Source organism: Lagopus leucura, unplaced genomic scaffold (genome assembly GCF_019238085.1).
Source record: "Lagopus leucura isolate 7727_CA_CO unplaced genomic scaffold, USGS_WTPT01 Super-Scaffold_100004, whole genome shotgun sequence".
NCBI classification, from domain to species: Eukaryota; Metazoa; Chordata; class Aves; order Galliformes; family Phasianidae; genus Lagopus; species Lagopus leucura.
The window spans coordinates 8914251-8938899 of NW_024962264.1; the positions used below are offsets into that span (position 1 = coordinate 8914251).

The window sequence follows — 24649 nt, forward strand, 5'->3', positions numbered from 1 at the left end:
CGCGCTCGGACGTCACGCGTTGCCGCTGCCGTCACGGCGGGTTCCGCGGCGACGCCTCCACCGGGCGAGCCCACTTCGCAGCCGCGCGGGGGGAACGAGGCGATCGGCACGGGGCGACCCCGCGCCACGCGGCCACGTCCGCGGCATCGAGAGTCCCGGAACGCTACCGGGGAGATCCCACCGGCGGTCCGAGCCCCGAGCTCGGCGGGGAACGTGGGGCTGGCCCGCGCGGCGCTCCCCCGCCAGGCGGAGCTGGTAGGTGCCGGACGCTCCGTCGCCGCCGCCCGTAAAAGCGCCGCCGCGGGGCGGGCGCGGAGCTGCTGCTGTAGCCGCCCCGCCGGTAGCATGTACCAGGGTCCCGCGCGCTGCCTCTGCTCGGCGCTGCCCGCCTTTCGCCGCGCGCCCGCCGCCGCCTCGCCCCCCCTGCGGCCTCGCCGTCCGCCGGCCCTCGGTCCCGCAGCCCTGTGGGCTGCAGCGGGGGCCGCGCCGCCCCCCGCAGGTGGGTGCAGGGAGAGGTGGGGGGAGAGGGATCTCTTGCGGCCGGCCGGGACCGAGGGGCGTGGGGGCGCGGCCCGGGTCTGCCCTAGTCCCCGAGTGGCGGCGCTGGGCGGAGCCGAGCCCCCCGTTGGTTGGTTCCGGCTCTCCGGTGCTCTAGGAGCTCCGCTGTCAGAGCCGTGCTGCGCACCGGTGTGACGCGCCGAGGCGGGGCGCTGGGCACGGCGCGGCCGGCTGCGGTCGAGCGCGGGTGGCGGTCGAGGTCCCGTGCGTGCCGGTGGCCGTGCCGCGCTCGAAACGCGAGAGCCCGGCCTCGCGGCCCCGGGTGCGAAAGCTGCCCGAGGTCGCTCCCCTGGCAGGCCCCGTGTCCTGACACGAGGTCAGAGCCCGACGCTAAAGCCGTCGCCTGACCGGGCCTGTAAAGTGTCACTCGGGCAAGGTTTCAGCTCTGGCTGTGGCTGGCGCCGAGTCCCACCGTGCCGTTCCCGCACGCTGCCAAAATCAAGGCTTGAACGGCAAGCGGCAGCAAGGGCTGCACGCATAGTGGGACAGCGGGCAGCCAGTGTGTCACACCAGGACAGCGAGCACTGGGGTTGGGGCGGGAGGTATGGCAGTGCTTTCTGCTTCACTAGGACAGCTGTCCCGCGGCCCTTGGCTACGAAGCAGAGCCTTCACAATAAAGAACACGGTCCTGTCATTAGGTGACAGAAAAAGCCTTGGACTTTGTGCTGTGTTCTTCGAAAGGCTGAGACCACACCTCGGCTGAGAAGGTGCCCTCTTGTCCCTTTTTCTTCCTTCCTCTTCTACGCACTCACTGAGTAACTGCAGGCGGTGCTGAGCTGGCATTTCCCATTGCAACATCACAGCGTGGAAGCTGTCTGTGCTCAACCCCTGCTGCTCAAGGACAACCTCGAGAGAGTGTTTCCTGGTGCGCTCCCCTTCCCCACACAGCAGCGTTGGGGTCCTGCTCAGGGGCTTCATGGCTGTGCCCCGTTCCCTGGCCATTAAGTGGTATCTCTTCTGCTTGTGCTCGGCTTCTGGACAATAGTTTGAACTGACCAAATCTCTGGAATTGAAGTGCTGTAAGCAGTCCCTTAGAAGCTCACCTCTTAACCTGGTGAGCTCCTGGTACCTCACTAGGGATGGAGATGGGGTGAGGATGGAGGATTTCCTATGTCCAATTTCTCTTCCTAACTTACTGCCTTCAAGCAGCGCTAAGCAACCCCTAACTGAGCATAGTAGAGGCACTATTCCATTAGCTTACACATCTGGAACACCTAAGTATTTTTTTTTTAGCACATTTAAAAGCACCTGTTTTACAAGTCCATGAGTCTCCTGCTCATTTATCTGCCTCCCCTCATTCCCTGAGCTGCTCAGGCTCCTGTCCTGCTTCTTCGCCTCCCGCCAGGCCTGGCCCTGCCACATGCCTGTCACCAGCCCACACAGAAAGCAGTGCTGTGAACTGTGTCTCCTCTCCCCACCCCAAGCTGTGAGCTTGCTGAAACACTCAGGGAAAGTTGCTGCTGTAAGGGGGAATAAAATCCTAGAAGGACGTTGCTATCAAATATTAACCTGAAGCAGAGAGTCAGCTAACTGCTGCTCCATGGGCCTTCAGTCATCCACACTGGGAACAGGGCACTGGGCTGTGCAGCTCGTTGCCTTCGTTAACGCTGTGCATGGAACAGGGAGCAGGCAGCGTCTGTTTACCTGCTGGGCTCTCCTCGGTGAGGAGGGGAAAAGTACACTTTGTTTTGCTTTCCACAAAGCGTGCAGAAGTTAATCATAGCCCTCCTTCTGAATGAAAGCCTCCTTTCTCCCCTTAAGGGATGCCTGCAAACTGTCTTAACCGAGAGGGTTTGCATGCTACAGCAGTTGCGGCACCCGGTAACAAGCAAAACGAGACGGGACCGTGAGCAGAGCTAATCCCTATCTCTGCACCTCTGTTTTGTCTTGGGAGCAAGTTCCTGCACAAACCCCACGTTACTCATGCGTAACGAGATTGTGTATAAGGCATATGAACATCGCTCATGCCAGATTTCCCTCTGCAGCTTGTTCCATGGGAAACAGCACCAGCCGGCTCTACAGCGCGCTCGCCAAGACGCTGAGCAGCAGTGCCGTGTCCCAGCACCAGGACTGCCTGGAGCAGCCTGACTCAGCTCAGCTGGAGCCCATAGACCCCAAGGACCTGCTGGAGGAATGCCAGCTCGTTCTGCAAAAACGACCACCTCGCTTCCAGAGGAACTTTGTGGACCTGAAGAAAAACACAGCCAGTAACCACCGCCCCATCCGGGTCATGCAGTGGAACATCCTCGCCCAAGGTAGGAGCTCGAGTTGGAACCTGAAGGCCAAATGCAGCAAGTAGTTTAAAATGCAGGTGTGTCTGTGCAGGTAGACAAGTCTGGGGCTGACAGGATTAAGGGAGAGAGATGAATGATGCGAGGCCCAGCTGATAGGGGGAAATTTTAAGCACCTGAAACGGCAACTTGTTTTCCGTTCAGAAGGAAAGAAAAAAGGTCTCCCTCTTCTGCCATCTCTGAATCCAGAAGTTGCTCTGAATGCCTGTCTTAGAACATGCTGTGTCCAAAAAAGACATGCCTGTCACTTTTAGTTGTCAGCTCCCAGAACAGAGACCCATCTCTGTAAGATTCTTTGTAAAGCTCTTCTGTTTTCTAATTGGTGCATCGCTGAACTATTTGGGGATTCAGGTGTAATTGGTGCATTGCTGAACTGTTTGGGGATTCAGGTGGGTTACAGGAATTCTTAGTTCTTCCAAATAATCGCTATTGATTTTTCTCAGAGCCCTGAAGTCAGGACTGTGAGTTGAATTATGCAACAGCCTCACCTTTGGGGTGGGAGAGGGCAATCCTGTGCGTAAGAACTACCCTTCTATTCTCTACTTAAGTAACCCCTGCAGTGCTGCATTTTGTCTCAGGTAAGCTGTGGCAGCCACAGGTGGAAGACAGTGTGGTGACCTTTGAGAAGAAGGGGAAGAAGTCTCTAATCTGAGTTACTTTTGCCACTGCTAACTTCCTTCTTTCACACCACTCATTTCAGCTCTTGGAGAAGGCAAAGACAACTTCGTCCAGTGCCCCATGGAAGCTCTGAAATGGGAGGAGAGGAAGTGCCTCATCCTGGAGGAAATCCTTGCCTACAAGCCGGATATCTTGTGCCTGCAAGAAGTCGACCACTACTTTGACACCTTCGAGCCACTCCTGAGCCGACTGGGCTATCAGTGCACTTTCTTCCCGAAGCCGTGGTCGCCGTGCCTGGATGTGGAGCAGAACAACGGGCCGGACGGCTGTGCCTTGTTTTTCCTCAAAGAACGCTTCGAGCTCATCAACAGCGCAAACATCCGGCTCACCGCCATGAAACTGAAGACCAACCAAGTAGCCATAGCTCAGACACTGAAGTGCAGTGAAACTGGAAGACTGTTCTGCATCGCCGTCACCCACCTGAAGGCTCGTACTGGCTGGGAGAGGTTCCGCTCTGCGCAGGGCTGCGACCTGCTCCAGAACCTGAAGAGCATCACCCAGGGTGCAAAGATCCCTCTGATCATCTGCGGAGACTTCAATGCGGAGCCGACCGAGGAGGTCTACAGAGAATTCTCCAACTCCAGCCTCAACTTAAACAGCGCGTACAAGCTGCTGAGCCCCGACGGGCAGTCAGAGCCCCCGTACACCACCTGGAAGATTCGGCCCTCAGGAGAGTGCCGGCATACACTGGATTATATCTGGTATTCCCAGCATGCCTTGAATGTGAACTCAGCCCTAGGCTTGCTGACTGAAGAGCAAATTGGGCCCAACAGGCTGCCCTCATTCAATTACCCTTCAGATCACCTGTCGTTGGTGTGTGACTTTAGTTTTAACCAAGACCCTGACAGACTGTTATAATTGGTTGGAATGCCACCCGATATTGCCATATGTTAATTCACCGTTGTTTTGTGTTACTGAAAACTTCTGAGGCTAGAAGCTATTAAGGATGAGGAAGTACCGTTGACTAAACATTCTTTTAGGCACTTGTTTGGAATTACACTTACCCTTCAGAGCTCATTCATCCATGGCCTCTGAAGGAGGAAGAATGGAGTCAGTGTTCTTGTAATGATGGTCTTTCTGTACTCAGATTTGAAAACTGGAAGGGAAATGAGCTTTATCCTTTCACTAACCCCTGTGCTAAGAGTATAATCCTCTAATGAATGCGGAGGCCTGAGTATTTAAAGTTAAATGTGCGTATGTAAAACAGTTTGCCCTGGCAGCATGCTAATTTTGTTTATTTGATGTTAAGCTTGTGCCGGTACCAAAGGGAACAAAGCTTGACTTCTCAGATTCTGTTAAGTCCTTTTCTGTTGCAGATGAAGGAAGCTAAACAAGGTGTAGACATGAACAAATCTAACATCATATTGGCGTAGCCTTCTTATTTCCACACGACTTAAGAGGAAGACTATATTGAAATTGAAGGGGTAACAGCACAGTGTAAGCAAGGCCCCCTCCAGCGAATGAGGAAACAGGGGCTAACTGCAGCACATCCTGTAGTGACATCCTCACTTTTCCAACGAATGCGCATGAGTCCATCACACAGATGCTCTGTAGGTGAACATGCTGTGCTTCCCTCCAGAATACACACCTAACAAGGAGTGTTTTCTTGTCTGCTTCAAGTATTACCTTTATAAATGGTTTAAATTGATATCCTTGTCCATCTTGCAGTTTCAGTAAAAGGCCAATCTTCATTTTGAAAGACTTCCTTTTATTTATCTTCAGAACCTAGATCTACACTGGAACCTGTTAGAAAACAAATTTTATTTATTGTGAGAAGCTGGTAATCCTGTACCTGACTTGAAATTGCACAGCAGCAGCACTCAGGAGCACTTACAGGTCCTCTTTCTGTGGCCCAGATCATAGGCCATGACAGAGGTGGGGTAGGGTGGTAGCTGTTGTGTGTGACATGGGTATTGAATATGTGGATTGTATACGTGCCACTGTGCCAGGACGTGGGGAAGGGAAAGGAGAAAACCAATAATTGGAGTTGGTCTGACATGTAGATAGTTTGGAGACTCGGCAAAGCAAATAAAGCAGTATTTCCATACTGCAGAAGGCCCACTGTAACTTGTAAATGTTCCAGTTGTTTAATAATAAAAGTCCTTTGGAAAAGAAAATATCCTGTACTGCCATCTTTTACATTTCGTTAGTGTAAGTGGATGATACTATCGCTTCCAGACCTTCCTCCTGGTCCACAGTCCTAACCTTACTAATTGTCACAGCCACTTTCATAGCAAGTGGTGTTTCTCAAACTTGCATGCCTACATTTCACAGCAAATCTGTAGGGAGAGGGGTTACACTTCTGGAGAAGTTAAGCTGCCTTCTCCCCTAGCTAGTAATGAAGCCTAGGCCTTAAATTACCCTAAGTATTTCTCTTCCCATCAGCTGTCTGAAGCTACGAACAGTGCCAGCACTCACCTCAGGACTGCACCCCAGGCTGCACGTGTTCCTCCCTGAGGAGCCACTAATGATGCCTAGCAGGGCTGGCTCCTCACAACAGGCAGCTCCGGTTGTTGCTTATGAAACACCTGAAGGGCAAGAAATAATACAGGTACGTGCTTTCCACAGCCCATGAATTACACTACAGCATGGATGTATTAAACAGCACTGCTAATAGGCATCTACCACAGAAGTCACACCAGAGAGCTGGGGTTTATATTCATCCTCTTCTGTTAGTTTCTGGAAGAAGCTACACTTGCAATAGTAAGGCAAAGATAAGCAAACATTATTATTAATCAGATAACGCAGAGCCGTCTTTAAACAGAGCAAAAGCATAAAAAAGAAAAAGCTCTGATTTCCATTTTGCTTTTGCGTGAGTAGCTCCATTTTCTGAATGGTATCCAAGCGTTCATATGCGTGGCACTGCTTCACAGTGCCCAGGATAGAGACCCTGGCTTTCATCTTAACTCTCCCATGAGAAGATGATAAGTGGGAGCAGGCAGCATGAGTTCTGCGATGCTGCCATCACTGTAGAGCTTTTCTAAAGAGAAAAGGGCTGTGACGCTCATTTTGCCCTGGACACGTGGCAGTGAGTGTCCACTGCTTCATGTCCTTACAGGGCAATTTTGAAGGGAGAGTTGTGTGGGGGGAGGAATGTTAAAATCACACATGCCTCCTAGAACAGTAAATGCCTTCCATTATACTGTAATAAAGGACAGACGAGGCTCAACAAGGAGCTGCTAACTTCCCAGCCAGCTTCAGCTTTTTTTTCCAGTACTTGCTATGAAACGTATTTTTGCAGATGATGTTATAGAAAGCTCAAATGAAATACTGCCCTTGCTTTTGTTTTATTCAGCAACTGTGAGGCCTGCAGCAGTGAAATGCTTCTGCCCTCTATAAAATCCGTATGGTAAATATTTTTCATAGGAAAAAGCAGGAGGTTTTTTTATTTTTTCAGTGTAACAGCACAACGCTCAGGATAAAAATGTCTTCAGAGCTCATTTTGTGTCTTATAAGAACACCAAGGCGACAAGTCTCTGCAGCTCCCTTGCTCTCATCTTGAATAAGAGCTGCATTAGCTCTAGCAGTGACAGTTTCCCCTCGCCCCCAGGCCAGCTGAGGGAAGAAGTGACCCACTTACTCCATTCGCTGAAAGGCAGAAGCTGCTGCAAGCTTTTTAGAATGCTCTCTCTCGGATAACAATTAGATCAGAAGTAAGTAGTGTCACTTGAATCTTTCCCACTTAAAGAGCTCACTGTGTCTCCAAGGCAAGCATTGAATTTAGCTTGTATGGATTGGGATGGTCTCCACACATAACCAAGACCCCACTGGACGAGTCAGGGTAAGAACTGAGGCTTCATGCACTGCTCCCCTTTCCTGCCTCAGCACCTCTGGCTCACTGCTCCTTCATCACCTCAGACACGATTTGCCAAGTCCAAAAGTCCACTAAATTAGTTAGCAGAGGACCAGAAGAGCCAAGTCTTCCCCACACCACACTTTTCCCGGATCACTTGTGCCAAGGCACAGAACCCTGCAATTGAATGCTAAGCTTGAGATGCCAGAAAGAAGTTTCGATGAAGAATAAAAACCCTTTCGCCAGGTTTGCACAGAAAGATAGACTTTATCAGTTCAAGAGAGAGCAACAAAAATAATTCTCCAGGATGAGATTCCTTTTTCAACTTCTCTAGCCACAACGCAGAAATGTTTCAAGCTGCCACACGTTAGTTTTCCCTGTAGATCACACAGCATTACCCTTTGCACCCTATAATTTACAATATTACAAGAGGATATTTGAAAAATAATCATGACACATAATGCGGTATCAGTGGTACCATAACAATCCATGCCTTAATGCCTTCTATGTGAAGCGTGCTCACTGCACACTGCATTTTCATTCCACTCATGGCATCCCCAGGAGTTACTACTTGCCCAGGATGGGCTCAGCCTAGACTCTTCTTCGTGAGCCACCAGTTACTGATGTCTTAAGACAGCAGTGCTACACAGGACCAGACTTCTAAAGGAACTGCAAGTCTAACAATGTATCTGGATGCTAACTTCAGCGTTTTGGTTAGCAACCCTTTGTCTTTCAGGTGTTACAGACCGGACCAAAGCTCCTCCATCCTGACTTCATGTCCTTCACCATCATCAGTACAAGTATTTCTTGCCCACACGGCAATTACTCGCGTCAGAATGAAGAATGTTAAAGAGCAAGCTTGCACAATGACTGCAGTGACAGTCAGCAATCTTGTTCTTAGCTCAGAAAACCTCCACGATAACCTTTACAAGAGATTGCCTCCTGTAAGCATGGCTTGTGAACAAGGCGACACGTTTTTCTGATGAAGAATAACTGGTCATGTCAACACAGAGGAACCACGCAACACTGAAGAGCAGCAGCTAGGCAGACATGTTGAAGTCCCCACCTGCCTTGTGACAAAGGCCACCTGTATTTACATCTAGCAGCTAAATGTTTAACCAAGTGGGGCATATGGAGCCATATGTGGAAAGGTGAATGAGAAGGCCTTGCTAAATACTGATTCATTACAATGCACCTTCATACTGATTTGAGATTCTTGCAGCACCCAGCCTACCTCTACTACATGTCCTGAGGCAGCTGGTACACAGCTGTCACTCACAGCGTGGCCAGGGGAGAGAGCCAAAGGACCATCACCAGCTGGAGCGTGGGCACTAACTGCAAGCACGGCTGAGGGCTGTTTGTCTAGCAAGCAGCAGCGATCTGTGCCTTCATTCCTTCTGTTCTCGCCATTACATGATGAAATCCTGGATCTAACTTAACAGGAGGAGGTTGTCAGCTGGAGATCCTTATCTATTTCCAGGAATGTACTCTGCCCTCAGTTGACTTTGTATCTAAATCAGGTGTGGGAAAGGTCTTAACTACAAATACACCAGCGATATACATTTCATGCTGTGAGATACAGCATCTCCCCTTCACACACGATCAAGTAACAGCCATTAAGAGAATCATTTCTCACCGACAAGACTTAGAAAAGTGGGTTTGAAAACGCTACTGCTTTTGCCTTTGTTGTCTCCAGCCTATTTTACCCACACAGCACAAAGCACTGCCTGCCTCTTTTCACCCTGCTCCACTTCCTTTACACAGTAGAGTTGCCTCACAAACTTCCATAAGCATACTCCCATTGACTAGCCTCCCCACTTGGCCTTCTGGTCTACCCCTTCCTTGGCCATGGCCTTCTGACCCACTTCCTCCTTGGCAGCACAAATCCTCTTCCTTCTCGTTCACTTCCCCCTTTGAAAGAGCCTTTCTCCCTCATTTCAAGACCTGGAAGCACAGTTCATCTCTAAGAACCTTTTCTTCTTTGGGCTAACTACTGCTGGAAGGGATTGCTGCCTTCTACACCCAAGTTGTTTCCCCGCTTCAGCTTTGTTCATCCCTTTGTTCTTATTTCTGCTTCCCTGCTTAGAGTGTCTAACAAGTCTCTTCAGAAGAAACACAAAGCCCCCACATGCTAGCCTGGCTGTATTGAAGTATTCCCACATTTCTCACCATTTGAAGGCAAGAATAGGCTTACTGCTAGGACTCTGCGGGTAGCTTGTTTTTTAGCTTTAAAAGTTAATGTGAAAAAATAAACTTCAGGGCAGCTGTTTACTACCAGCCTCATTTATAAGCAATGAAGACCTCAGTTCCAGATTTCTGTTTGAACTGCTCGTCTGGGCATGAAGTACATAAATGGTCATTCAGGCTTTGATTACTTTGAGATTTACCGAGTCCCTGCTGTGAAGACATCTTGCTAGCAACTGGAAGTTCCTCTTGGGCACCTGGGTACCTGCAAGCTGATGGGCTGCTCCTGTAGTGACAGCTGTAGAACCACTTGTGGATCCCCATGAGAACAGGATGAGCTACTACACACCTGTTTTAGGCCACATTCTTATACGCAGGCTGTCACTGTGGCGTAAGTCTTGCATTGCAATCTCACCCGAGCTTCACCCTGCACCCACGCCTTATGGGTGACTATAAATACAAACCCTATTTAGATACTTACCTCAGTGGGGGGGGGAGGAGAGAAGGTTACCTAAAATTATTGACTTGTGTAGAAGCCAAAATATTAACAGTTGAAGACGTCAATGATAACAGCATCAAAAAGTGCAACAGTTCAACACATTTCTCCTTTGTCAGTTTCTACTCACCAGTGTTTTCTACTTGCGTTTATGAGACACTCAGAGAGATCAGTACACTCCAGTAGCGAAGTCTGCTCACTTGCCCCTTTTTACTTTGCAGTGCAGCCTTAGAAAATGAAAGAATTACTGGAGGAGCTGTAAGTCGTCCACAGAGCTTCACGAGACACTGGTTCTCAGAGCCATTTCAGCAAACCCAGTTTTCTTTGCTTTACAGCAAATGGGAGCACACAGAAAGTTATGAACTGCAGGGCAGTACCTTCCTAGCTACTCGAGTTACTCCACTCCAGTACTCGTCCAATCAGCCACAGTGGAAGAACACTGAGTATTGCTGACCATGCCAAAAAAGCTTTAGAGAACGAGACCCCTGTCAGAAGTCAGCTACTGCAAGCTTCTCAAATACTTCAACGAAACCTATTTCGGCGCACTGTGTGGGAGAGCCGCCAGCCATGTGGAGTGTCAGAGTGCTGGGGAGCTCCATGTTACCGCACTATCCCAGCTACGTGAGGCTGAATGCCCAGATGATTTCAAGTAAGCAGAAAAGGAACCAAACAGCTGAAAGGAAAAAGTTAAAAACAGAAGGCAGACAAAACAAATTTCATTTCTATATTTCAGTAAAACCTACTTGAATACACTTTGAAACAAGAGTACAACAAAATAGAATATACTTCAAATGTTGAATATACAAACTATTATAGTTCATTCTGAACACTGGTACTTCCCTCTTAACTTCAACTAAAAAAAAAAAAATTTACAGGTTTAGAACTACCTGACGAAAGCTCATGCTGGGTGTGACCTTTCAAGTGACAGAGTAGAGCTGAAACTGAAATGTATGCACAGATGTCAAGGCTAAGTGAGAGACACAGGCATGTTACAGCAGAAGGCCAGAGGCCTGCTGCTGTTTTGTCCACAATTAAGAAATTTAGACAGACTTTACCTACCATACAAAATATGTTACATGTAATTCTATAACAATACTGTGCTAGGTACAAGATTTTTAAAAAAATTTGTTTTAATAAAAAAGCTTTAAACAAACAAGCCATTAGCTTATTTCAAGAAAGATAATTGAAAATCAGTCTAAGGCTTTCATTTTAAATCTGCTTAAGCTATGATACAAAAATCCCTCTAGGTCTCTGTCTTCTTTTAGAAGCTCTTCAATCTCCTTTATTTCACATTCTACAATACCTAGTAGCAGAGGTTTTCACTTAGCACCAGTTGAGTACTGCGGGCACGCAGTAGTGATTGCTGGTATGCATATAAGATTCATCAACTTTGCCATTTCTAGAAATGAGACTTTCCTCTTCCCTGAAAAACCAAAAACCAAGGCAAACCTCTCACACAATTCAATTTTAGTGTTCCAGGTCTTAGTGTGCTGTGACAGCGTAGTGAACTGCTTGGTCCCTTTTCAGTCTCTCTACCGTTCCTTCTCCACGTCCACGGGTTCAGCTGTCTCCTGACTGGAAGAGGCCGTTTCTGTCAGCATAGCAATGTGGTTCCATTCCCACTGAAACACGGGAAAAATACTTCTTTTTCTCCCCACTAAGTCTCCAATGCAACTCATGTTTTTTAACACTTCCCCGCTCTCCTTTTTGACGTGGCGATCGCCTCCACTTCCCTCCCCAGTTATGTCAGTTTAAACAAAACAGTAACAGTCCGTAAGTCCACGCTGGAAGCAACCTGTTCTTCACTTCTCACACGTTAGGATTCCTTCTGTTTTCATTGTCACAGGAAGCGCAATAGCTGAGGGCGTACTAACTACCACAACATGGGTTACAGTCTTGCTCCCATCTGCCGTCTTCTCTTCCTGTAAGAGCTGCAGCGTTTTCACTTCACGTTCTTGCGTTACAGCCGCTGTGTCTGATTTCACTTCCGGGCTTTTTATTACTGCACTAATAACCCTGGGGGCAGTCTGGCCTGACGCCTGCTGCGCAGGCACCGATAGTCTCATCACTGGTGTCCCGTGAGCTATGGACACCGGGGTCAGTGCTCTAACAGCCAACGGGGTTCCAACGATGTTGATACTTCCCGACCCAGTCAGGCCTGGTTTTGTCTGTACCTGACACTGCGTCAGCTGCGTGGCGGGGATCGTAATGATCTTGGCAGGCTGCATGGTGATTTTGTCTCCATTCTCAGAAGCGGTTGGCATCACAGTAGGGATTGTCTGGATTACTACCTTTGGAGTTGTTGCCGTTGTTGGACTTGTGTTGGTAATTAACGGCGACCCTGCATTTACTGACTGCACTGCCACAGTAGAAATTTTCTGTCCCAGAGAGGTCATTACAACAGGCACTTGCATTGCCACACGTACAGTCCTGCAAAATAAAAACGTGCATTTAAACCGTTAGAGCTGAAAACAGCGATACGCAAATCCCAAATTTGCAGCTTTCTAACTGGTTCCTTAAGAACGAGGACAAAAACCTCCCGTCCATCTCATAATAGGACTTCGTAGATTGAGCAGCATCCATCTCTCTCTTCTCTACGTGATTTTAAAATATGCTTGAGGGCAAGTGCACTGCTAGGCAGCTCTGTCTCATAAACCACACTTTCACAGTATTCTACCACAATTCATGGCTGCCTGTAGATCAGAGAAGACTTCCAGCATACAAAGTAATAAAGACACCATCCCAACCAAAAAAGCTGCTCGTCATTCATCGGTGAACAACAAGCCCAAGCCACATCAATACCAACCTGGGAGCTGACGACGCTGGGACAGTAGTAGTGGTTGTCGAGGGGCGAGATGATGATGAATCGTGTGCTGGTGAGGCAATATTCACCACTCTGGTGACTGCTTTTTCTGTTCTGGTACAGCTTAACTGAGACAAGTTTTTTCCTCCGCGTGCAGAGGTCGCTGCTTTCAAGAGGTTTTCTGCAGATAAAGACACTCTCTCCAATGACTTCTCATCTGTAGGCATTGACAAATCTTCACTGCAGGGTTCGCTTTTGTCATCATCGATGACAACTATATTTTTTGGCATCTCCTTAAACTGATAAACGAGCCTCTGTCCCTCAACTTTGGCAAGGATTCCTCTTTGATAGTAGTATCTGCAAGAGAAGTACCTTTAAGTGGTAACTGATACAGATTCTAGAGAAAAACTTGCTCTGTACTTGCAAGAAAATCTACCATAACCACAGCCAAAAATAAAATGTAAGAAGGCATGGCAAGAAGCTGCACAGCATCTCAAATATCCAGCTTAAAAAAAATCTGGCCTTTTAAACACAAACCTCTAAAGGTAAATTGCAAATTAACTGGTAACATGGAAAGCAACAGGAACTGCAAAACTGCTGCTTTTTCATCAGCAAAGTCAGCAAAAGGGCAGCTTTTAACACCTCAGAATTAGCATTATTTCTATACAGTTCATTTTAGACTTGAGGATTTAAGAGTCAGATGTGAAATCATAGTAGGAGCAGTAATTAAGTAGCAGCTTAAGATTTTACCTCAGAGCTCTTCCCATGGTCTCATAGTTCATGTCAGGTTTGTTTTTGTGTTTTCCCCATAGTTTGGAGACAGCTTTCGAGTCCACAAGCTTAAAGATTCCTTTCTCTCGCTGAGTCCACTTAATATAACGAGGACAAGTATTTTTGTCCTGGAGAAGGTCCAGAAGAAACTCCCATAAGTATGTTGTATTTCCTATAATCAGAAAGCATTTGAACATTAGAAATCCACTTTCAAGGACAGCAGAAAATTCTCCATATATAGCTAACTCCAAATGACCTAAATTACAGGCAAACACTACGCAGAGGATGGTATGTAATGCAACCTGCAAGCATTCATTCATTCTGTTTAGTAAAGCTTTCATAAATATTTACATTCTGAAAGGAGCTAACCCTGGTGATCTGTTGGATAGCACAGGAGCCTCTTCAATTCCACACCCATTCCCAGATCTTGAAAAGAGAAAAGAAGTACAGGAGGGTGTTCCAAGACTCTACAACCTACAGCTGCTCTGCGCAGATAGGAACACAGCTCAGAATTTTCTTCTCAGTTTCTTAAGCAGAGGAGAGAAAAGCCAGTGCACTTTAAGATGCTGAAGTACAAGACGACAGAAATAAATCATGTACAAAGGCATATAACCTTCAATAACCATCTCAAACGGCAATAAGGCCACAACCTCCTGTCCAGGATCATCCCGCTGACTTCAATGGGACATCAGCACCAAGGGGATTCTCACACCCGCTGCTGACAGCCCCGTGTTCTGATCCAAATGTATCCTGCACAATGATCGAGGCCTGCTAGGTGCAAAGCCAGTCCAGCTACTCCCTGCAAGGATTTACACGGCAGAAATGCCACGTACCTTCCTGCAACTGGGGAGGTACAGAACAAAGAAGCCTACAGAATAAGAATTCAATACACTTCTCAGACATTTCAGGGGTGTACAATTCCTGTACCATTTCCACTGGAGGTGCCACAAGACAACATCTGTAACAATGACTATCAGGATGGCATAAAACATAACCTGAGGGCTGCCTGGACTCTGACTATACCTAGCAAAAGGGAAAGAAAAGCAGAAGGAAAAAAGATACCTCTGTTTTATCAGTAGTGCTGGAGAAGACCGCTAAAGCAATTCAAGAAGGGAAAACCAACACAGATCCACAAGAGTAACAACCTCAGAATGGCCATCTCAATTCACGTGATCATGCTTCCAAGCCAACAGCAGGTGCCATGAGCAAATTAAAACATACACCCCAATATTTTCTGCGTGCAAAGAGATCATTAACTCCTGAAGCTTAATGGCCCAGCACAGCACTTGTTTGTAGCACGGCGTAACAACAAAATATATATTAAGGCAGTTGAAAGGCCTCTCTTACAGAGTCCAAGAAGTTAACTACCTTAGAAAAATCTCATTATGGTTTCCATCTTCTGATGATGATCTCAGAGACAGACTACCCAATATTTTAGTAAGTGCTCCAGTAAACAGCAAGTACAGAATCAAGTCATATGAAAATCCAGCTGCATTTCAGAGAAATATAGGACTTATATGAGTCAAGATGTTCCAGAATCCTGGAATCATTCTGGATAATCTTCATGCTGTATTTTAGGGAAGTGAAAGGTAATTTTGACAAAAAAAAAAACCTCTTGCAGCTTTTTATATCGTTCTTCTAATTTCATTTATCAAGTCAGAATAATCTTCCCTAACTTATTAATCTCAGAATGCTGTTAGTTAGATGCTAAGTGTTTTAACTCCTCATAATTGCGTGTAACCAAGCAACCGGTAAGTTCCCACTTCAGAAAGACTTCTATAAGAGAAAAAATATTAACTTGGAGTGTTTTCCTTCAAATTAATTCTGTTTTTGTTTTGTTTTGTTTTTTCTTTTTTTTTTTTTTCTTAGCTCCTTAGAAATAGAATTTCTGGGTTCACCAACAAATCCTGTAGAGGTTTGGAACCGTTTCACTGCAGAAATAAAACTGACCTTCGAGAGAAATCATTCCTGAAAGTGCCTTATTTTTTCTGTTGGAAAGGAGCTGCTGACTCAACACTTCTTCCTTTTTTCTTCAAACTCTTAGTGACCTGAATAACATTTTTCCACATGAGGCCTATGGAATAGTTATGTTACTCAGAGGCCATCTACTCTGCTGCTCTGGCAATAATGGTTGCTATGCATTTAACACAAAAGCTAACTTTAGAAATGTTTGCACTGTTTTTAAATCCTCTCTCCCTAGAAAACTAACCTTTCCTCATACCATGAATACGAGCCTATTGACTTCTGAGGAAGAAAAAGATACGACTATAAAATGTATTATCTGAGCAGGTTTACATTCATGCTGCTGTTATGCATCCAAAATCCGGCATGGCAGATATAAGCACATAGTACATCTTGCTAGGAAGACAGGAGCCTTTTTCAGTAGCATCTAGAACTCATCTCCACACCTGGAAAGTCTCAAGATCACCAATATACCTTAAGAGTGCACAGAGTTGACACAATTATTACCTACCTTACCTTCAGTACAGAGCAATTTGGCACAGTGAAATACTTTGCTTGTATCTAGCTGATCATTACAACTGTCTGTTACTTAATCATAGAATCAGATCACCCAGTCCAACTGTCCACCTAACACCAATATTTCCCCACTAATCCCTGTCCCTCAGAACGGCATCTCAAAGTCTCTTGAACACCTCCCAGGTCAGTGACTCCAACAGCTCCCTGGGCAGCCTGTTCCAGCGCCCCATCACTCTGCAAGAGAAAACAAGTTCCCTAACATCCAACCCGAATCTGGCACTTGGTCGTGTTGAAGCTCATCCTACCGGCCTCAGCCAAGCAATCCAGCCTGCCTAGATTGCTCTGCAGGGCCTTCCTACCCCAAAGCACATCAACAGCTCCTCCCAGCTTGGTGTCATCTGCAAACGTAGCGAGGGTGCTCTCAGTGCCATCACCCTGGTCATCAATAAGGATACTGAACAGCACTGGGCCCAGTGCCGACCCCTGGGGAACACCACTCACTGTGTCAGCTGTACTCAAATTATAAGGACTAACAGCCAGAAAGCATGTCAATGATACAAGGCACTGTATCAACTGTCACATTTGTACCAGCACCTCTATTGAAAGGCTCAAGGCCAGTTCTGCTCCCTCTGAGGGAAAAAATTCTCCTGCAGCTTTATGCTATCAGTCTACACTTTTAAAACAGCATGTAAGCAAAGCAAAAACAAAATAAGGGAAGTTAAGCCAGATATAAACTCTCAATCTTCTACGTGAGGACAACTACTAGTACTTTCACCCCAGTTAAGGAGTCTTCAGTTCCCTCGATATAACAAACTCAAGCTGATTATCTACAGTTGCTTTACTGCGTACCCATCCAGAATGCACAGAGGAAGAAGTACCTGCACAGACAACAAGCAACCTGTTTCCAGCTGCATACAACCAGCCGTTCTTCTCCTCCAGGACTTAAATCTGCTGACAGCACTCAGCTCTAGCAATACTTCCTGTTTTTTCAGAAACATGTTACGTGTCAAACAACCTGCATATAGCAAATCCTTCTTTAAAAGAAACAGTAAATAAAATTAAGCCAGTAACAAAATATTCTGCAAGACTTCAAGTTAACCTTCATGAAGAAAGAAAATGTATGTTATGCCAGCTGTGGTGTAAAATATGGACTGAGATAACTTGTGAGAACAACAAACAAAAGCATATCCTAAGCACCCATAGAAACTGGAAAAAAGAGTAGTAACATCTCACACTTGATAAAACTAACAGCTAAGGAGAGAAATCAGCACTAGAAACACAAACTGGAAGGACAGAAAGTCATTTCTGCAGCAACAAGGGCAGTTCACAAATGCTCTTCAGATAACAGGAAGCACTAAAAGCAACATCAGAATTACAAAGAAGATTTAAAAAAATATTTAAAAAAATAATCAAACAAGAAGCACTTTTAAGAACAGCAAATACAAAGATCTGCTACAGTGAAAAATCAAAGGCACCAACAGAGACCGATGCCTGGAAACGTAATTATTTTCTGCACTGGTTTCCATGAGCTAGCATCCATTCTTCCTCAGCCTGCTCACAAGCACGACTCAGGAGCTGTCCCCAGATAAGGAATGACGTAAATAGCACAGATCCTGCTTTCAAACAAATCCTGAAATAATAACAGCTCTCGTGCTGACAACTGCATGCTCTTTCAGCTGGTACACTGCTACTGAGAGTCACTAAAACTCTATTTTCCTAGCTGTAAGTGCAATCTCCTAACAACTATTTGTGAAGTTAGCTGGGAACAAGATCCACGCTCTGCACCTAGGCAGGGCTAAGAGCTGATACACTGCACTGCAATTCAGCAGTAACCTGTGAGTGGGTGCTGTGGGTCTGTCTGATCTCTGGGTGAAAAGCTGGGGCTTGCAAACCAAGACAGGACTCTTCATCATGAAAAACAATAAGAATAATGACTCTTCTGCATACAGCTCCTCACTCAAGCAGCAGAGAAACATACCATCATTTGTTTTTACCCTTCAGCCAATTTGTATCTATTAGTCAAGCAACACATTCCCACTGATGTCTGTGAATCAATTAAGGGAACACATTTCCAGCCCTCAACATTACAAATGCCCACAAGCTGCTTCTACTTCAGAGCAAGTCCTACAGCGGCAGCTTAGCAAATTATGTGCCTGGCAACAAGTTAACACACACCACAGAAGACAGCAATAAATGCAAAGCAAATGAAAATGTACGGGTTGTATTACAGGGGAGTTAGAAACATCCTTGTACTTCATCTTGCAACAACAAATGCAAAGACATCAAATAAAGTTGAGACCGAATGAAGTCAGTGCAAATTCACCCACCAAAGTTTTCAAGATCTCAGTTTTACCTACAAGACACACAATACATATAAATGACATGATTTAACGATGTAAAATTATACCTTTGCCTTCTCTAGGTTTCTTCTTTATACCTAGGTCTGGAGACCCATCTGAAATGGTCAATTGTTGGCTCTTGGGTTTACGGCCAGCTGCGCACACAACACATGCAGGGAAAAATGAAAAGTATTAATTGTATGCAGAATAAAAGCATTTTGTTGTTTGATTTTGCTGAAAGAAGAAGTTCTTTTTTTTTTTTTTTTAATGCTATTTCCTTGCTTCAAGTATGGATAAACTGCCATTCTTAGATGACGACTATTGCACTTCCAATTTAACGCATCATTCGTCTGCTTATTCCAGAGGCAGATTTAACCTCATTTCAGATGAATTACTGGCAGGTGCAGTGCACACCACACACATGAAGTAAATCCAGTGTATTTGCATTCCTTTAGTCACATGCCTCTCTTACTCTGGAACCTACCACCCTTCCGCCTGCTTTGTTTTCGATAGAGCACGTGCCCATCAAAGCATCAGTTTTCCTACAAAATCCTACAGCTGAATCCACAAAACTCCCACTTCCGCTCCACATCTGCCCATTAAAAGCTACAGGCAAGCTTCCTCTCAGCGTGCAGCCCCTGGGACGCAGGTCTCAGGGTGGTGCTGGGGCTGCTCTGCCCTCGCAGCCCCTTGCTGTGCTCCGGTGTCAGGGAAATCCTCACCCTTTTACACTCCATTGACCTTTCCATGGAGGTAAACGGGCCCAAGCTTGGGAGAGGATCATAACCTAGGGCAGCAGATTGCAAACAACCCTCACTTCTGCCGTCACTTTGAGGAGAGCAGCAGCAAGTAACTCTCCTTCCTCGGGAGCAACAGCATTATCTTTTGCTGATGAATAATATTCTTCGGTAAATGCTGAATTCAACAAGCATTAGTTATGACGACAGAAGTTATCATTCCATTGCCGTATCTGAATGACCTTACACACTTTCAGCTTTCTGAGCACAGCCCTGTAACATAATCTGCCCACTGATGACTATTCAGACAGACAGTGGAAAAGTACAGAAACATTTTAAATCCAATATACAGCTATAAAAAAGCACTATCGTTATTTTCCTGCTTATGTCATTTAGGGTAGTTACAGCCATAGTGACGTGCATGTGACTTCACCAAATCTCAAACTGTAGACCTCAGCTATATAATGCTTTACCATGACACTGCAGCTTTTTTTCCCTAAACTAGAAGCAACCCTGCATACATACAGCTGGAATCTCTAATAAAGTCCTCCTATGGTTAAGAGAATTATAACATGCCTGTAAGCAAACTGCTAGACCAGACTGATACCGACCATTCAGAGCCATTTCATTTGGTAGCTGAATGCTTAGACCTCGTTCACTGTTCCCATTAGTGCCTCCTCCAAGGCACACCGATCAGACAAACAAGATACTTCTTTCCCAGAAAGACACTGTACTGATTCTGTAAATCAAATTATAAGCTTGTAAGCTAGTAACTTTTCTACTGTTCCGTTCGAGGACTCCTGAGACCACCTGCTCTCACACACCTATTCCAGAGAAACATTTACCCCCTTCAAGTCCTTTCTGAACCCTTCTTTACCCTTCCCCCACTCTGCAGACTTCACTTAACAAGGCACAGAGCAAAAAAAGAAATCCTTTTCCTTAGCAGTTGGTAAAACGCACTCTCTCGCTACTTTTGGATGTTGTCACAGGCCTGCTCTCTAAGAACTCGCATTTCAGACGTGATCCACACTGATAACCTGAGCAGAGAAATCAGCTAATCTAACCTATCTGTATGCATCTCAACTGCACCATCTGTGGCTGTCTGCATAAGAGATAAACCCTGAGGTAGCTGCTATGAGGAGCCATACGCACCTTTTTTCTTCTTCATTCGTTCATGGATATCAGGGGACGTTCGAGCAGGAGATGAATCCATTGGTTCAGATTCATCTGCTGGCACCTCTACCACAGTTTCTGCGATCACATCAGGCCTCATGGCTGCATGGATGAACTCTGGGGTTGACACACAAGGAGGGACCAAAACTTCCACTAAGAGGAAAAGGGGGAAAAAAGAACAAGTATGTTATGAAGTTTCTACTTGACTGTTCCAACCTCTCTTACATGAAATTGCTTTAAACAAAGCACGTGCAAAAATGTAGCAAGATTCAATTCCAACAAACTGCCATGTAGAAAATCAGTCCACTCCCCCAAAACATGCACACCTGTGATCACTGTCGAGCATAAGATAATTATATCAAAGCAAAACTGTTTTGATTTAAGCTCAACTTTAAATTCAATTTTAATTGAAGAAAATTAGAGCTCAATCTCTGATCCTTAGTTCATTCAGGTTTGCATCCCAAATTCCATTTCCTACTTGATAGCTTTTGGGTTCCAATCTGATCTCGATTTCATCCGATGTATACTTAAGTAACTTCAGAAAGAAGATACAACTAAAGGAATCATCAACACTGACTGCTGGGTTTTTAAACTGGTAACAATTTACAACATCCTGTATTCAGATATTCTTTCTAAAACAGAAGAACAGATGAAAATAATTTTCCCTTGAAGTAACTATTTTAGCAAAGCACAATGTCAGGTTCATAGCATCAGAGAACGACTTAAGTAGGACGAGATGCCTGAGGTCACCTGGCCCAACCTCTGCTCAAACATGGAGGCCCTGAGCAGGGTGACCATGATGTTCCAGCTAGTTACTGAGGATCTCCCAGAAGGAGACTCCACAACCTCTCTGGGCAACCTGTGCCAGTGCTCCATCACCTGCACAATAAAAAAGTTTTACCTGATGTTTAGATGGAAAAGTCCACTTTAAATGTGCAGCTTATTCGAGTATGTGCACCCAACAACATGACTCAGGTAAATGATACCACCTGAAAGCATGCTCCTTACAGGATGATGGTTTTAATGATTAGTGGAAAGAAAAACTGCTTGAGGAGGAGAAACTGTAGCTGACATACCAGGACTCCTGGCATTTCTCAGGCAGGTAGGAGACTCCATATGAAGCAAGGCCTCTGCAGCTTCAATTGTCTTATCTGTGCAGTGTACATTGCTTCCGTGTACTGATGCTTCCACTGCAGAAGGATAAAAGTGTTATGAGACCAGATTAGTCATACAAGTCACAGAATCATGGAATGGTTTTGGTCAGAACGGCCCTTTAAGATCATCCAGTTCCAATCCCTCTGCTATAGGCAGGGACACCTCTAAACCAGGTTGCTCACAACCCCATCCAGCCTGGCCTTGAACACTCCAGGCTCAAGTCCATACAAATCATTGTATGTTCAACAGTGCTGTTCAATCTTAAACATGAAGATCAAGAAGTTGTCCGGTGCCTTCACACCATTACACCTTACTGCCGACAGAAACGTTCAGGGAAGACATGAGACAAGCAGCCAACGAGAACCAATGCTGTCACTTCTGAGATCTCTGGCTCACAGCCAAGCTCCCTGTTTCTAATAGGAGTGCAAGAGCTTACAGAGACAGATTTTTGAGTGTTTCTCCTCTACTTCCTATTTAAGCACAATAGGAATTGTGATGAAGATGGCTGTAAAATGACAGAGCAGAGAGAAGCAAACCCATCTCCAACTGTGATCCCATTAAATTACAAACATCACTTATCTTCAGCTTTTCAGTCTATTTAGACAAAGCGTACGTACAAAAAACAAGATTAATTTGCACAACAGTGATATCTTGTTTCCTAATACTGAAAACACTGGCAAGTTGGGCTAACGGGCATGGTTGGTAATGAGAAAACAACAGAACCACAAAGCTTTCTCTTAAACAACAGCTGAGGGACTAAGGTGAAAAGGTCTTTTTTTTGTTTTTGAGTTCTGAAAACTCATGAAAACGAAGCAGTTAAATAAAACTAATATAAAGCAACTCCAAGGGAACACACTTGGATACAAGGCAGACCATCCGGCCCCAGCACAACACCACAAAAAAGGGAATCCCAAGTGTTCTGGATGCCAGCTGCGGTGCTGCCGAGGTGCTGCCCTGTGGGCAGGCTGGGCAGGGTCCCAGGCAGCACAGCCACCTGTCCCGTGTCACCGCAGCACAAGGTGCCGGCTCCTGCAGCTCAGCTCACCATTTAAGGCAATGTATCTCTCCGAGTGCCCTGCAGCCAGACGCAGGGCTATCTTTAGCTGCAGCAGGGTCACCTGTCTGCAGCCCCTGCCATCCGACGGGCATTCGGTGAGCGTTCTCCACGACAGCTCTGAGGCACCTATCCTGTTACTGACAGGGTCTGAGAAGCAAGTGATGGCTGCCTGCTGGAAAGCAAGAAAACACCGCTGCTGCTACTTCTGCCTCGGGAAACCTGACAGAAACAGATTAGTGCAGGCACACGTGGGGAAAAGCTAGCAAATCAGACCTTAGAAGTAAGGACTAGAAGCTTTAAAACCCTACAAGCAACAAGTTAGCAACACCTGGAAAACACACAAAACTACTAGTAGAATGAGACACCCCACTGAGCCAACCCTCTGCCAGTGCCCTGCCCAGATGCTATTTAGGGGGCTCTATCTCCTGGGGCAGTAGACACCTGATAAGGCTGGCATTCCAGAACAGGGCAACAACAAAAGCTCACCCTGCGGGCACAGAGAACCTTGCCAAAGGACAGGCTGTTACCTGCTGTGTCCCAACAGCCCTTCCCAGCAGCAGCTCAGGGCGGTCCCAAGACTTGGGGTACCGGCACCCACAAGAGAGGCCCTGCAGGCAACATTCTACCTGAGTGTTCCTCCTTCCCAAGGGAAGTCTCAGCCACACACAAGCAAATGACTGACTCACCTGGGACAAGGGCAACAAGGTCACTCAGGCGCCTCTCTGTACCTTTCCAACACCACTCCAGCACCATACCAACCTGACCAGGAGCAAGGGGGAAAGGGGAGTAGAGGGGAGAGGACAGGAGCGGAGGGGAGAGGACGGGAAGCCCCATCTGTAAGATGTGGTGGGCAACCCCTACTGCACTGACACATTGGGAAAAGCATCAATCCGCATCTCAGTGCCAATTTTAAATAAAAGCTCTTTCGACCACTCTCAAAGACATCCTGTTACCAGATGACAGCAAGGGCAAGCACCGAGGGACAGGCTCACTAAGAGGGTGGGACGTGCAGAAGGCAGAGCCATCAGCCCAGTTCCCCTGCACTGCAGCACTGGGAGCGCTCCTCATGAGAGGCGTGGGGGAGAACTGCGCCCAGAGGAGCAGCAGTGCTCACCTGAACGCCAACTGCAGCCAAAAGACACTGCCACGGGAGATTACTGAGGTTCCTCACCATGCAGCATCCCTGCAGCTCACATTAACACGGGCATACTGCAGCAGTCCTTCTGCTCACCCATGCCTGTGGGACACCACGTTTGTTTCCATTCTTTTAACCCAAATCTCATCCCGTTGCTTTCAGGAAGTAATAAGATTCTAGGGCACATTTTTTGGCACGCTTCACATTAAAACTAAGTTTTCTGATCTGTTGTACAGAAGAAAAACATCTGCTTATAAAATAATCTATGTTTCTACCAGAAAAGAAAACAGCTCTCCTTTTTTAAATAGGAAAAGAGAACAGGCCAGCTGAGAACCATCTCCAATGCTGACTGAGCGCCTCCCAACCCCACTCTCCCTTCCCTATCAAATGCTGTGTGCTGTGTGTACTCAGGGCTCCCAACTGCTGTTGCAAAAAGCCCAACTTGGTTGGTAGCTAAGCCCAACAGGGCTGCAGCTGAGCTTCACAGCAAGAAGCACCAGCAACGCGCACCTTTGACAGTGCTCCCAAAACAGGAGCAACCACAGGTACAAGAAGAGCTAGACTGTAGTTTCTAAACCAGAGCTTTGTGACACTGCATTGCAGCAACCTCCTTTCACCTGCGCAAGGTCAGCACGGAACTGCAGCCCTGGGGCTTACAACAGCTTATCCCTTAATGCTGCCAGGCACCAGCACAGCGCTGCAATGAGGGGTTCCCAATTCCAAGCACGGATGGAGGGCATTAACGCACCTCACAGAAGTTCGCCGGGTTCACCTACGAACAGCAGCGCTGCCAGGCCGGTACCGCGAGCAACGTTATCTGCCAGCCCCACACCTATCCTTCTCGGGCAGACTGGAGACGCTCTCGTGGCCGGCAACCGAGCCAGCCCCAAATAGGAACAATCCGGGCCTAGCCTTCACCTCGCGGTACCGACCGCACCGCCGTACCGCAACACGGCGGCCAGTGGGCACAGGAATGGGCCGAAGGGCGGCAGACGCTCGCG

General features: G+C 46.6%; 2 protein-coding genes and 1 long non-coding RNA gene across 3 annotated transcripts; 1 reads left to right on the forward strand and 2 right to left on the reverse strand.

The window, feature by feature from the left end:
- The first annotated feature begins 345 nt into the window (after positions 1-345).
- NOCT (nocturnin) lies at positions 346-5644 on the forward strand. The gene is made up of 3 exons (XM_042870819.1): positions 346-499; positions 2544-2813; positions 3550-5644. The coding sequence occupies exons 1-3, from the start codon at positions 346-348 to the stop codon at positions 4383-4385; spliced, it is 1260 nt and encodes a 419-aa protein (XP_042726753.1). The 3' UTR covers positions 4386-5644.
- LOC122179750 lies at positions 4735-11546 on the reverse strand. Its single transcript, XR_006178810.1, has 3 exons — positions 10131-11546; positions 5946-6055; positions 4735-5270 (listed from the first exon to the last, which is right to left on the reverse strand). It is a non-coding gene; the product is annotated as an uncharacterized LOC122179750 (long non-coding RNA).
- Positions 11547-11557: 11 nt separating this feature from the next.
- ELF2 (E74 like ETS transcription factor 2) lies at positions 11558-21519 on the reverse strand. The gene is made up of 6 exons (XM_042870818.1): positions 21378-21519; positions 20281-20454; positions 18460-18546; positions 13554-13746; positions 12807-13160; positions 11558-12430 (listed from the first exon to the last, which is right to left on the reverse strand). Exons 1-6 carry the CDS (start codon positions 21415-21417, stop codon positions 11803-11805), a joined length of 1476 nt encoding a protein of 491 aa, XP_042726752.1. The 5' UTR covers positions 21418-21519; the 3' UTR covers positions 11558-11802.
- Positions 21520-24649: the final 3130 nt, after the last annotated feature.